The sequence below is a fragment of the Onthophagus taurus genome, chromosome 10 (assembly GCF_036711975.1).
Source record: "Onthophagus taurus isolate NC chromosome 10, IU_Otau_3.0, whole genome shotgun sequence".
Taxonomy (NCBI): Eukaryota; Metazoa; Arthropoda; class Insecta; order Coleoptera; family Scarabaeidae; genus Onthophagus; species Onthophagus taurus.
The window spans coordinates 8,787,737-8,803,555 of NC_091975.1; the positions used below are offsets into that span (position 1 = coordinate 8,787,737).

Consider the following 15,819-nt stretch of genomic DNA (forward strand, 5'->3'; position numbering starts at 1 on the left):
TCAATTTGATATCAACTACTATATAGAGAAGATAATGTTTAGAGTGCTATTTATATAAGTGCTATTTTCTTGATTAGATAAGTTGATGATAAAGCATATGCGAAACAACTATATATAGAAAACTAAATTGTTTCAAAACAAAACTTTAACTATTCAGTAATACTCCTTCTTCTCTGGCTCTACAGCCCTGGACTGCCTTAGGATATTTTTCCAGTCTTCCTTGTCTCACGCCCTTCTTCGCCATGCTTTTATTCCCATTAATTTTAGATCCTCTTCTACATTGTCAAGATATCTCAATTTCAAACATGTTACTTTGGATGTTATATGGAAAAGCAGATCATTGATATAGATAATGAACAGTCTGATCCTTGTGGTACTCCGTTCATGAGCCCCCTTATAGAGGATTTAAAAAACATACGTAAGACAAAAAGAGAGTCTTGGAGGAGGTTTTGTGAGGGAGTGAAAGACACACCCAGCAGTGCAAGAATTCACAAGATTCTCGCTAGAACTTGTTAGAGCTTCTCAGATTCACTTCCTAGGAAGCTTGATGATGAGGACTGATAATGCTATTCAAACGTTTAAGCCGTTCAAATCGCCTGTAGAAGATAATATCTTTCCTGCTTTGTTACAGCAAGGAAGGTCACTGTTGTTGCCAATTTTGGTAAACATTTTCAAAATGAGTGTCGCCTGGAACTACACTGTTGGAAATAATTCACGAGCACACCCTGTATAATCTGAACGCATGTGTCTAGCGCAATAAAATTTGGTATGGAAGTAGTACTAAAGTAGTGTAACTTACTCTCACATGGAGAGCGGCACAACTCTGCTAGGAGCTAGCCATGGAAGCATTGGTATACGGTGCTCTTCCACAAAGGTCTGTACAACACGCCCGATGTACTGTCGTACGTTGTCGTGCATGTATAGCAGACCTGGGAGCCGCCAAACGTAGGGAAGCACAACGGACCGTACCACCTCATCTACGTATCGTTGACCCGTCATGGTCTGCTATACACGCAGCAGACGTGTATGTCCACCATATGTAATCGCACCCCATACCATAATGCTCGGTTGTCGGTGGATAGAGCGTTCTTGCACACACTGCTCGAGTAGACGATCACCACGGCTCCGACGAACTAAAATTCGCGCATCACCGGTGGTCAATTCGAATCTTGATTCGTCGGAAAACAAAATGTCCCGCTACTCGGCAACCTACTAATGCCTAGCGTCGACCCACTCGTGACGTATGCTGCGGTGCTCGGGTGTTACTGGAATCCGCTGTAACGCACGACGCGCGCGCAGTCCGCTATCTACCAAACGCCACCGTACAATTCGCGTAGTGAGTGCACCTTCCCCTGCCGGTGGCCAAACAGCTCCAAGTTGCCTTGAGGAAGACACACACGACGCTATAGCGCTGACCACAAGGTATTTTCCATCCACTTCGGTCTCCATAGCGACGGAATGTTCCACTTGGAAGGGCGGCTCAGTCAACAATGCCGCGACGGAACAACTCGAAACTCCCTGAATAAACTCGTCTACAGTAAACCTTTCTGCTCTGCAAATATTATGGATTTATCTTCACGCGTTCAGACTATATAGGGTGTGCTCGTGAATTATTTCCAACAGTGTATTTACCGTCAGAATGGACCAAAGTCTAATGCCTTTTGACCCATCAGCCTAACGTCATTTCTGTTGAAAAAAAACCCTGATATCTGTACGGTGCCATTGGTATCTGGTCAACTGAGTCGCCACCAGTATGCTTATCAAGCGGGAAAATCAGCAGAATTGGTTCTACACAACTTAGTTGGTAAAGTATCCAGGACGCTGCAGGATAAAGAATTGTGGATATTCTGGATTCTGTATATAGGAGCGTTCAACAACGCAATACCACAATCTCTTGAAAGAGCTGCTCTTGACAGGGAAGTGGAAGCAACGATAGCGGGTTGGATCCGCAATATGCTTGATAGTAGAATAGTTTCTACTTCACTCCATGATGACACGATACGCTTCAAGCCGGGAGATGGCTGCCCTCCTTTGGTCCCTCCTGGTTGACGATCTGATTCCGATAGTCGAAGCCGTTGGTGTAGAAATATAAGCTTATGCTGATAATCAACCTGTTTGTCGAGGATATCTAAAGTCCTGCAGGTGATCCTAAATACCATTTGCGCTTGGTGTAAGGGAGAGAACCTATCGATAAACCAGCAAAAGACAATTGTTGTGCTCTTCACGAGGAAACGAAAGTTGGATGGACTAATCCGCCCGACTATCCAAGGTGAAAAAATTCCTTTCTCAAAGGAAGGCAAATATCTTATCATAAAACCTTGTCATGGAATGGACATTTGCAGGGAATTTTGCACAAAGCTAGAGTATCCTTGTGGACTTGGAAAAAATTGGGGTCTTACCCCTGAAAAACTGTATGTACTATAGTGATGGGACGGTATTTGAGGAACGGTATTTCGGAGCGGTATTTTTGAGGAGCGTACCGCTTCCACGCGATTTTAAAATACCCGTTACAGAACGTTACTAATATATTTTATTATAAAAATTGTGACATCATTCCCTCCTTTATTTCTAAAACTCCAATTATAACGACGTTTCGGGAAATGTTCCCATCATCAGGTTAATAATACTCTTATTATTTAAATGTGTCCACAGCAACAGAAAATAACATAAAATCCTCGGAACTGCATGTATGCTCCTCAGTTTTGTTAAACCAGCCTTTATATCCCAATAATATACTTTAGTCGGAAATCGTAATTATAGTTTTGTTTGATTAAAATGTAATTTATTAACACATCTAATTTAGCTGACTTAGTGAAAAAATTAGGTTATGAATAGGTTATGTTTCCCTAAGTCAAGTATTCTAATGGAACATACCATTCCTGCGCGATTTTTAAACTACCCGATTCTGGGTAGGGAATATATTATTTTTTCTAACTCATTACGAAACCAGTTTTTGCTCAAGGTCAAGGTATTTTGGAGCGATATTTTTGTGTAGCGACCGTTCCTGGAGCGCGACACGGTTATGAGTGGTATTCCCATCACTAATGTACTAGCTCTATGTGACTGTGGTTAGACCTATGATCACATACGGAGCAGCAGCCTGGTATAGGAAAGTCCGACAGACTTCAGTTATCAGTAAACTTTCACGAATTCAACGGGTAGCTGGATTGGCAATCTCTGGTGCGATAAGCACAACGCCAACTCTAGCAATGGAGGTTCTGCTTGGCCTATCTTCTCTACATTTGCATATAGAGAAAGTGGCTAGAACAACCATTTACATGCCCAAAACTATTCCGACATGTCATACTAATGGGCTGCGGAATTTTTTTCGAACACTGACCAGGGTAATTGTACTTTGTTAACTTTGCTTGATTTCAGTAAGGCATTTGACACCATAAATCATAAAATGCTATTATCATTGTTACATTATATCGGCCTTGGGCCGGGTGCTATAAGATATTTTCAAAATTATTTGAGTCATAGGAGTCAGTATGTCAGTCTTCCAGCGGGCTGCTCTGGTTCTTTGGGGGTTTCTAGGGGAGTACCTCAGGGGAGTATAAATGGACCGCTTCTTTTTATCATATATACATCTCAACTTTTCCGGAATATAACTGGTAATTACCATTTATATGCAGATGACTCTCAAATATATCATACTTTCAGTCCCAACGATATTTCAAGCGTGGTTGGCATGGTCAATGATGACCTACGTATAATTACGGATAGGGCCTTTAAGCATTGTTTAAACCTTAATCCTAGCAAATCTCAAATTTTGTTGTTCGGGCCTAGTGGCAGGAGAGAGGCTATTGCAAATAACCTCCATGGTAAAATCTCCATTAACAGTACAGTGCTCCAGATGGGATCTGAGGCTAAGAGTCTGGGAGTGGTGCTTGATCCTGCTCTGCGATTTGATGCTCACGTCAGCGGTCTGATTAGGAAGTCTGTGGGAGGACTCAAAGCGCTGTATCCTGCTCGCGGTTTGTTGCCGCGCGATGTAAAAAAGTTGTTATGTGAAGCATTAATATTATCAAATTTTAACTTTTGCGATGTACTTTATGGACCTTGCTTGACTGTAGCAACATCGAGGAGAGTTCAGTTAATTCAAGACTCATGTCTGCGATACATATATGGGGTTAGGAAGTACGATAGGATCTCACATACCTTGTCTATGGCTAACTGGTTGAACATGGCTAACAGGAGGCGACTACATACGGCTTGTTTAATACACAAACTGCTCTGCAGCGGAAGGCCATCTTACTTGCATAGCAGAATTAGGCATCGCACGGACGTTCATAATGTGAACATTAGGAGGAAATCACTTCTTGTTATACCGAAACGTAGGTTAATTCTATATACGCGATCATTTTCCTATACGGTTCAGCAGGTATATAATGACGTTCATTATTATTGCAATAAAGGCATTTATTATTATTATTATTATAAGCACTGATACTGTGCTATCAATGCCGTCAGATTTGGCGGGATCACTATCAGTGATTAATGTTCGATACCAGATTGTGCTGCCTGAGCGACAGTTCTGGATCGAAAATAAATATTCTCCTGGTTCAGGCAGATATTTGCATGTTCACAGATGGGTCAAAAACGCCGGAAGGGGTCGGAGCAGGAGTAGACTGCCAGACACCTCGAATTAAGCAAACCTACAGCCTGGGTACGTACTGTACTGTATTCCAGGCGGAAGTATTTGCTATTGAGAGAAGGGTGAAGAACATGACGAATTTTCTCAGACAGTCAAGCCGCTCTCCAGGCGCTGCAAGCCATGAAAACGGTGTAGGCTCTGGTTAATGATTGCAAGAGCACATTAAACACACTGAGTTGTGATAACAGAGTTTCTCTGATCTGGGTCCCGGTCATTCTGGGGTTGTTGGCAATGAAGTAGCAGATGAGCTAGCACGAGAGGGCAGTGCAGTATCATTTGCGATGGCCAAATATAGAATTGGACTGTGGGCTAAAGAAAGACTTCGCCCACTGCGGACCAATTCTCCTGGAATGAGACATGTTAAGGTGTTTATTAACATCGCCACTGTCAAATTCGGGAACTTTATAGGACTTGCTCGTAGCAGCATAAAAGTTCTAATGGGTGTCTTTACTGGGCATTGCCGATTAAAAGCACACCTCAACTTGTTAGGTTTAGCCGACGATGTTGAATGCCGACTATGTGCGGAGGAAGCAGAGACGGTTGAGCATGTTTTATGCCACTGGCCTGCTATTAACCGTATCAGATTCTCGATTTTTGGGTCGCAGTTTATCTCCTCAAAGGATCTGAATGACCTTTCACCAAGCAAGGTGAAATTTGATAACGATATCTATCGGGGTACAATAGATCCTTAGGGTCGCGGTGCAAGGTTGGTTGGTCCGCCTACCCGATATCGAGGGCTTCAAGTCAGAAGGGCGTATCAACCAATACTTGAATCTACAGGAAACAAAAAAAAACACATCAAAATTACAATTTTTTGCAGTTTTTCTTCACAAAAACTAGAGAATATACAATTAGAAAGCTTATTATTAAGACAAGTTAATTAAAATTTTGACATCATGGATATTTTTCTACTAATTGAGCATACGCCTTTCTGTCTTGATATAATGTTTCACAAAAACTGTGAAAGAAAAAGACGTAAGTTGAATAAGAATATTTATTAACTTTGTTTATAGTGGTTTCAAAAAAAAAATAGAAAAATTCTAAGTTGGTAGGTGCAAAATTTATTATTTAGAAATTTCTTTTTGTTTTACGGCGCAGTAGTTTTTCTTTGAGTGCCTGCAGGGAAATTTCATCATCAGAGTTACTTTGCTCAACAGTGCTCCTTTCTACTGGTAGAGACTCATAAAAGTGATGATACTGCTGGGGTATTACAGCATCGTTCTGTTTACGCATTTCTTGAAGGTTCACAAACTTTTTCTTATTTAAAGGTATACGAGAACTATACAGAGGATTAACATTGCTGTTACACATTTTTCTTGCTATTTTTCAAATCTCAGCCATTTAACTACCTTCCAGTTGACATATCCACCTGCCTCACTCCTTTTAGAGTTTACCATTACTTTATTCTTCAATTCTTTATAATTTAAAAAGTCGATATACTCCATCACCTGTACGTTGTACGGTTTTTTCTATTCGCCAGACGTACGACATTAACCCAGTCATTGGGCCAGTAGATTTTAGTATACTCTGAAGCACGTTCTATGGTGGCATGCATGGAATCACACTCCATGTGAGTGTGCCCTGGTTCTAAAAATTTCAAATCGATGATTTGGAGGCTGGTGTGTTTTACAACTTCTAGGAGCATGCATGCCACTATGGAATTCTGATTCTGTCCAGGGCAACAGTCAGAATGAAGAACTAAATGACGTGTTTCTTTTGGAAGAGACTGTATAAATTTCGAAAGGCATGTGGCTACTTCATTGGCTCCTCCATTTCCCTCGTATTCGGGCCAAACAAAGCAATGACCTTGCTGTTTTGCTGTTTCGTATATCGTGAAGTTAAATGTTGCTAACTTCCGTTTATAAAAAACTGGTTTAGCAAATAATAGTGATGAGTACAAGACAGCTTCAAGATCAAAATTGGCAGAAATATAGCTAGGATCTTCTTTTGTCTATAAAGCATCGCTTTTCTTTTCTTCCAATGCAGCTATTTTTCTACGAACATGAAGCTGATACTCAATTAATTTCTCAGCAAGTCGTTATTTGCAGGTATTTGCTCGAAGTGATGACACCAACATTGATCTTTTTTAGGAATGTGAAATCCTATATTTTTTTTATCAGTAGTTCTCTATACGATGTTGTAGAAATAGGTTTTTGGTTCATTTCTGTACATTTCTTTTTGTAGAGTGAATACATTTTTTCTTTATTTAAAATTGATTCTAGATAATCTGTTTTAGTATCTCTCCTACACCAATGTGCTGGCACACGGGGGAAAGAATCGATGTGATTCTCTGCGAATTTAATTGTTTTTTCTGTATGCTTAAACCCTGGACGGTGCTTACCACGATTATCAGGAGAAGGAATATCAGCAACATTGCGACTTGCTTTTTCTAAAGCTGTTCTCATCATCTTTTCGGAAATATCCAACGTTTGTAAAAAGAAGTTCTTGCAGACCTGAGTTTTTTTTCCTTCAAATTTCAGGAAGACTGACAGATTTTTGATGGATCACATTAGTTGCAATGAAATCGCACTGCCTATTCAAATCGCCAAGTTGCCAGAAAGCAGAGCAAATTTGTGATTTACCTTCATCGGGAATCGCAAGGTGAGATTTGCGTAAACAGGGACACTCAATTCCTATATTTCTTGATTTTCGTTCTAGCCTAATTTTTTTTGAAGTTGTTGTGTAAGAAACTCCTAAGTTTCTTTTTTGTTTCCTCGTAGTTTTTATCCAAGTATTTGGGTCGCCACGTTTCGCTCCCACTCTCTTCTGTTGCAAATCTAATTTATTAGAATCTACAGTATTTCTTTCGGTATCTGCTACTACTGGTGTTGTAACCTTAACTTGTTCAATTACTATACCGTCATCGTTCGAAGACGAACTGGGTTTATAAGCAGGGTCAGCATCCGAATCATAATAATGTTCTTCGTCTTCTTGCTCTATTAAATCAATTTCATTTATGTCTAGTGCAGCTTCCTGTTGTGCAGCATAACAACAGGATGGTTGTCCTACACTAATAATAATTAGGTATATAAATCAAGAATAATATCACATTCATTGTTACTCACCATTTTCTTCAGGAAGTTTTAACATGTGCAATATGTATTCAGACCTAGATTTTCCAGCGTACATAGTTGATTATTTATTTATTGCTTATTATCAAAATCTACTGGCACTTGACTCTTAACTATAAACACACTAAACTGTCACGAATTCACATGTGTTTATGACAGAAAGTGAGGTTAGGTTGATGATAAACACGAATACGCCTCTCTGACCCGGTAAGATCTAGAAACTAATGAGAGGCGTATGTACTTACGCCTCTCTGACTAGATTCTTAATACATATTTGGTTTATACGCCTAGCTAATTTTTGCACATGCGTACAAAATGGTCACTCAAATCATACGCCTCACTGTCCTGACGTGAGAATGATAATAACCCGTTTATATACATAATTATGTCCAGTTGCTCAAATTTGCACAAAATGGTTGATACACCCCTCTGACTTGAAGCCCTCGATATGTAGTCTATTTAATGTAATGCAATGTATTGAGGATCTATCCTTGTTCACTTCCACCAGCTGCTGTCTCTCTTTAAAGTAGGATGTTAATAGTTTGTGTGAGATACCCCTAATGCCATAATAGCACAACTTTTGTAGTAGCATATTGTACTACTATATTGTCCTTTATTCCATAATAATGTTTTCTTTCTTTGTTTATTAGCAAACTTTTTGTTTGCTTTTTTCTTCGCTTTTCCTTTTTATATTTTCTGTATGCTTGATATGATTCTTCATTTCGGTCAACTAGCGCTATGGTATATAATGCATTGAAAGTTTTATTGCTTGTTTTTTATGCTTGGAAATATGTAAAGAATGCATACTGGAAGGTATCATACGATCTCTCCACTTTGCAAACCTGGAACTGCTGCTACTATGGATGCGATACTTCTTTAACTTTTATCGATAAATCCAGCGCTTCCGCAATAAATATGTTACAATCATATTTAAAAGATTAATTAATTTTGTAACTAAAATTGAAGTCATTTACCTTCAATTTAATACCACAAAAAAAAATGATTACAAAACAGAACTTTTAAACCGTATAAAATACCAATTTTCCACTCATTCAACCATGAAAAATCTTCACACCTCAAAAAAAAACGTTTAAAGATCAACAAAAAACCACCATACTTCCTATTGTGAAGTATAAAGGAAGACCTAATCAACCAAACTACCTGAATAACAAGTATAAATACCCAAAACATTTTCAAGAAAAATCACACTCAACCAGTTCGATTCTTAAGTGACACATCTTAAAAAAAAACGTTTATAAAAATGAATCGTTTTAAATCAACACTATTTCTGGTACTCTTTTTGGGAGTTAACAACGCGAGATCGTTTAAATCGTTCCATGAAGACGTGGAAGGCTCGGAAACAAGCGTTCCTATTGGATTAGGTTCCAATTTTATCGATCATTATGGTGGAAATTCCTTTATTGGCGGAAGAAATAATTTTGGAGGTGATCAATTAGGTTATCAAAACGATTTTGGAGCTCACCAAGGATTAGGTGGAATTCAATCGAGACATATTCGAAATGGTTTTTCCGGAGGAGTTGGATCATTTCATGGTGGTGGAGGTAATCAAGGATTTGATACATCTTTAGGAGGAAATTTTGGTTATCATGGATCTGGTTCAATTAATGGTGGATCTTTAGGAAGACATTTTGGAAATAGTGGATCAACTGGTTCAATTAATGGGGGAGGATTAATTAATGGTGGATCTTTAGGAAGAAATTTTGGAAATGGTGGATATCACGGATCAACTGGTTCGATTAATGGATTAGGAAATAGTGGATATCACGGATCAATTCATGGTGGATCAATCATAAATCATCATCCACATGGTGGCGAAATAATCGATCAAAGCAGTTATAACAGTGGAAAGAAAAATTTAGAAGACGGAAGTTTTGAAAAATCATCAGGAAATCGAATTGCTGAATTGAGCCAAGGTGAAAATGGTTTTACCCAAGGAAAAGTTGGCCAACAAAGTAGTAAAGGCGATTTAGGTTATTTCAACGACCAACAAGCGGCTAAAAAACTTCAAGAAGATGGAAAAATTTACAACGGAGCCCAACAATTCAATCAGCAAGGTAAAATAATCAAGAAATTTTAATTTTTAAATTAATTTTTGAAATTTAGGTCAAAACGCAAACGAAAATAAACAACAATTAGGACATAAAAAGGGTCACGTTGTAAAAGGATTCAAATCATCCCATCATAAAGACGAAACTGGAAAAACCGAAGAATTTTACGATGAGGCTCACGATGAAGGAGACAATTTCAATTTTAGAGGACAAAATGGGAAATACGGGGAAGGTTCTCAATTATCAGTCAAAGGAGGACATGATGATAGTTTTTATAACGCCGATGAACGCAAGAAACAAGGTCATTACGATGGGCAACAATACATTAATAAAAACAACGCCGATCAAGGACAATACGGTCAAAATAAATACATTGGAAACGGGCAGATTTACGGTGTTAATAACGGGGTTGATCAACAAGCCCTTTTGGGACACCAAGAACATAATCGATTGTATAAACAACACCCTTATTATTCACATTTTTATTAAATTGTTAAAATTTTTGTAAAAATGATTCGATATGAAAATAAAGTTAAATAACATTAAAAACACTTAAAAGGTTTAAAAACTTTATCTATAATCGACAAATAATATATTAAATGCACTTCAATATGTCATGCACCTGTCCATTTGGGGTTATAATCTTTCTTTCTTAGAGATACGATCTAATTATCCTTATCAAATACTCACTCACATTTTCTCTTTAACTATATTTGCCCAAGGCAACATGAGCATAGCGGAGAGTTGCTGATTTTTAAGTGATCTTTTCTACTACACTTTGCACTTTTTGACTAATTGAAGATTTTCTATCTCTCTGTTTAGTCTCTCTCTTATCAACAAATTGACCACTATTTGAACAATACAATTAGTACTAAACAACATCAAACTACAGTGGTAAAAGTTCAAACTGCTTAATATCTGTAGGAGCAACGTACATACCACCGAGACATAACCTCAAAAGAGAAGATTATCAGGAAATTCTACTACATCTCGACAACAAATTTATACTTGGAGGAGACTTTAATGCAAAACTTATGTCTTGGGGTTCTCGCTTGACAAATACAAAAGGAAGAGAACTGAACCATGCAATAGAGGCCCTAAATTGTGAGGTGCTCTCCACTGGGAAGCCAACTTACTGGCCAACAGATAAAAGTAAAATTCCAGACCTGCTTGATTTTTTTATTACGAAAAATATTTCGCTTAACTTCGTAAACATAGAAGAAGAGCTAGGGCTGGACTCAGATCACTCACCAGTAATTATTACTCTAAATAACAAAGTATGTAACAAAGAACCCTTTTTATCACTAACTAATAAACTCACTAATAGGAATAATAATAATAATTCATTTATTGACTTGATAACAAAAACCTAATTCAAACATATAATAACATATCAAAATAAAAATACTATTAATTAAATCAAGTCAACTCGGACGATTGTCAGAGGAGGTTTAGATAAACAACTCTGATTTTCACAATCGCCCGAAAATACTATAAATAAGAAAAGAATAAAAGAAAACAGATAAGTCGAGAAAACACGCAAAACGTGACAAAACACAAAAGAACAAAAACAAAATTGTTTTTTCAAGAAACATCAAAAAACAAATTGTAATTTAAATGCCTTTTTGAAGGTAGGCACTGATTGTTTAGAGCGCAAAGCTTCCGGCAGAGAATTCCAAAAATCAGCAATTCTGTAAGAAAAAGACCTTTTAAACAGTTGGGTGCTATGAGGCAGGATAGACAGGCAGTTCTTTCTGCGGACGTTTATATTATGAACGTCCGTTCTAAATCTGATTTTATTGTGCAAGTAAGCCGGAGTTTTGAACATAATAATTTTGAAAAATAATACTCCCTCATGAAAAATTCTCCTTGCTTTCATACTCAGCCACCGTATCTCGGGCAACTTGTAAGAGATTCTTTGATTTCGACGTATACCAAATATCAAACGAAGACACGCCCCCTGGACTCGTTGGACTCGTGCCGCAGCATCTGCACGCAGATGAGGTCCATAAACAGCGTTGAAGTGATTAAACCGAGAAAGTATCAACGTGTCAGTGAGCAAGGCTCTACTTTGCGTGCTTAAAATGTGACGGTTGGCGTATAAAGACTTTAGCGTGGCATACGAACATCTAATTAAGTGTGAATAAGGAAATAAAAGACAATATTTGAACTTCGCACTTGCATAAATTGTTTAATTTAAATCGGTACCGGTTTCGAAGTATGTTACTTCATCTTCAGCCGAAAATGTCAAAAGGCGAAGCCAACAGGCATATTCATATGAAATTTGAAAAGTTTGAAAAGTTGAAAAAATATTTTAATCATAAGTAACATCCAGAGTATAAAATGCGTCGTTAATCAATATAAAAAAACAAAATGGAGGTAATGTAAAACGAAAAAAAAGAGACTGAAAGTCTCTGAGTCTCTTCTTCTCGCTCCGCCAAGATGGTCACATGTAATTTTTAACTTTTAACACGTAATTTTCAAGAATATTTTATACAATCATCGCTTTTCATTCATTTCATTACAAATTTATCACACGCTTCACGTTTTACATAGTACTATGCCATAGTGCTGCTTTTACATAGTGCTATGCCATCGATTCCAACGGCATTGGAAGAGATACTAGTCAACGTGGAGTATAGATCGTTCTCCGTTATAGCCCAGAAGGAGAATTCAGTTTGAAAAGCAGTAGCCTTGTTGTTATTGTAGTATTGATACACATCACAGTCGATACCAGTTTGAGGAACAGCGCCGCCGAAATGACTCGCAATCTCATCTGCATTGGCCAACGACTCCGGGATAATACCCTTACCTTTAGTAATATTTACGTTTTCCCTAATGCGACGCCAATACTCGGAGGAAGTGTTTGGGGAGAGCTGCGAGTCAAAGTAGGCCCTTTTTTCCCTTCTGATAGCGGCTGTAACATAGTTTCTCAAGCTTTTATAATAATCCTTATGAGAATCCAGCCTGGTATGCTCGAATCTCTTATACGAGTTATCACGAAGTTTAATCATTTCTCTAATAGTGGTCGTCAACCAAGGAGGCCGAGGGCTAGATACTCTCACCACTCTACTAGGAATGTGTACATAAAACACTGAGAGCAGCAGCTCATTGAAAATTCTAATTCTAATAATATCCATCCACGGCAGCATCCCCAGGTCCCTCTCAAGAGCAACCCGATCTGCAGAGCCATAATCCCAGACAGTTTTAAAGAGTAGAGGGGGCTTGAAGTGCTCATGCAAAATGGTGTAGAAAGTGAAAAAGTGATCCGAGAATTTAAAAAATTCCCGAACACCGCACTCCCGCACCGCAATACTTTCCGTCACCAAAATAAGATCAATAAGCGTAGAACTAGAGGCAGTTACCCTAGTAGGTGAGTTTACAATCTGAAGCAAACCGTACGCACACATGAGGTCCTCTAAAAGCCTGGAAGACGGCGCGTCTCCATCCAAAACATTAATATTGAAATCACCTACAATCATCAAATCATCACATATTGGTAAAAACTGAGATATACACGAATCCAGAACCTCAACAAATATGTTCACGTTTGATTGGGGGGGTCTATATAAAACACCAATAATCAAGCATGTTTTTGGAAGATGTAACTTAACCCATATCATCTCCGCGTCACGGTTTCGCTCAGCAATTAATCGAGAAAACTTAAGGCTTTTAGAGATATAACATCCCACGCCACCCCCACGAGCACATCCATAGCAACCGCATGATCGGGAATGTCCGCGTGAAGCCAAGTCTCCGATAAGGCAATGACATTACATTCACCCGATACAAAATAGTCACGAAATATATTAAAAATTGCATAATAACGATCTAGTGTTAATGTGCCCAACAGAACGTAACGCGTTGTTTGCCATATACTTAAAAAAAAAGGGAAAACAATATGTTTATATTATTTTATATAACAAACTCTAAACACATTTCTTGCTTGAAAAAAGAAAAGAAGAAGAAAAAAGGAGAAAGAGAAAAAAAAAACAAATAAATAACGAAAACAAAACAGTATAAATTCTATTTGAGGTTAAGTATCCGCAGTTATCCCGTAGATAGCAACTTATCCGACACCCAATCCACGGGTTACAGATATTTCAAAAGTTATCCCTTGGATAGTGGTATCTATAAGATAAATACAGTGGTAGTAACCAATTTTTACGCTATCCGATAGATAACGCTATCAGCGACTTTAACTATGAGTGGTAGTAGTACTTTTACCATCCTCCTGATAAACTATCTAGAGGATAATTTCCATGGTTACGGCGGTTTTAAGTACTCTCATTGGCTAAGGGCTGGTTTATCAATGTCGAGTTAAATCTGTCAGATACGCAACTCATGGATAAAGTTGCCTAACGTTTATCCAGTAACTTTCTACCCGACAGGCAGCAACCTACAAGATAGAACATAGATGGTACCCCTGAGTGTTAACATTAGAAACGGAAATGAAACGTAATTGATTTTAGTTTGTGAAGTTGATATAAACAGCTGATCATTCCCGTGTGCTTTCGGTATTGTGCTTTGTTTTCGAAAACCTCCTTTATAATGGAATTCCTACATGAATATTTATTAGGCAGCGATAAAGATGAGGATATTGTCCAACTCTTAAATTATAAACGACGACCATATATTATAAATATTAGATATATATTATAAAAGAAAGACAAAAGTCAAAACCACTTTGAGGAGTTGGACGACCACGTTTTTTTGCTAGATTTCGGTTAAAAAAAGACACAGTTTTGTCAATCTTGGTTAAAATTGAGACGAGATTATACTGTATTAGATTTATTTTCTATAACATTTTTATATTCATTTGCCAAATCCATCAGCAAGCTCTTTTCTGCTGTACTAAAATTTGATGATCTTTTCTTTCTCTTGCTTATCCATCACCACAATTATAAGCTTAATTTATTTTTGACGTTATATTTTGATTTTATTGCCATTTACTTTCACCAAGCAATCAAACTTGTGCTCACATTTTTTTGACAATATCTAATAGGTAAACCCTTAACCAGTACTTCAATCTGGTGGGTATCCAAATGTCATATTTATCTATACGATTACCCTAAACTACGGGTGGATAAACGATTCGTCGACGTTATCTATCAGCTACAATTTTAATTGACAGATAAATCGTCTTAACTAGATGTTGATAAACCGGCCCTAAGGCTCGTTACTACCATCTTCTGGTTAAGCTATCTAAGGGATTATTACCACGGTTTTACGCGCTCTGATTGGCTAGTAGATGGATTTGTCCATAAGATAAATTTAACTAAAAGATGGTAGTAATGGACCTAAGGCCCACTACTACCACTTATAGTTAAAGTCTCTGATAGCGTTATCTATCGGATAACTTAAAAATTGGTTACTACCACTGTATTTATCTTATAGATACCGCTATCGAAGGGACAACTTTTGAAACATCTGTAACCCGTGGGCACTAAAATTCATCAAAATTTTAGTAATAATGCTGTACAGTCGTGTTCACGGCAAATGCGCACTCAAGGTCAAACACTGTTGTGAGATCCGACATGCCGCTGGCTAAGCAGGACCACCACAAGTCCCTTCTCCACGAGCTTCGTGAGCGCTCGGCTCAGCCTGTTTACCCAGCGGCGTGTCAGATCTCACAACAGATCTTGACCTTGAGTGCGCATTTCCAGTGAACACGACTGTACCTCCTTCAAACCGTTTATTGCTGACTCTTCGGTTTTATGCAATAGGTAACATGTAGCTATCCATAGCAGATTTTGCAGGAATGAGTGTACAATTGGCATCTTCAGTCGTTTATCATGTTAGTTGTGCCATTATTGTTTATATACATACTTGCCATGTAACTGCATCAAAATACCTAATAGTAGGTCTTTTAACCACATAGAGCTGTCAATTTAACATAATAGACCAAAAGATCCCTAGATTCCTTGGTTATCTCAAGGATTTCTTAGCTATGAGATAAATGGAGGTGGTAGTACGCACGACCCTGTTATCTACGAGATAAATTGTATCTTATAGATAGCTT

The 15,819-nt window shown here is 38.0% G+C and overlaps 1 protein-coding gene across 1 annotated transcript; it reads left to right on the top strand.

Annotated features, from left to right (window-relative positions):
- Positions 1–8,938: 8,938 nt before the first annotated feature.
- LOC111416858 (keratin, type I cytoskeletal 9-like) lies at positions 8,939–10,348 on the top strand. The gene is made up of 2 exons (XM_023048962.2): positions 8,939–9,803; positions 9,853–10,348. Exons 1-2 carry the CDS (start codon positions 8,990–8,992, stop codon positions 10,284–10,286), a joined length of 1,248 nt encoding a protein of 415 aa, XP_022904730.2. The 5' UTR covers positions 8,939–8,989; the 3' UTR covers positions 10,287–10,348.
- Positions 10,349–15,819: the final 5,471 nt, after the last annotated feature.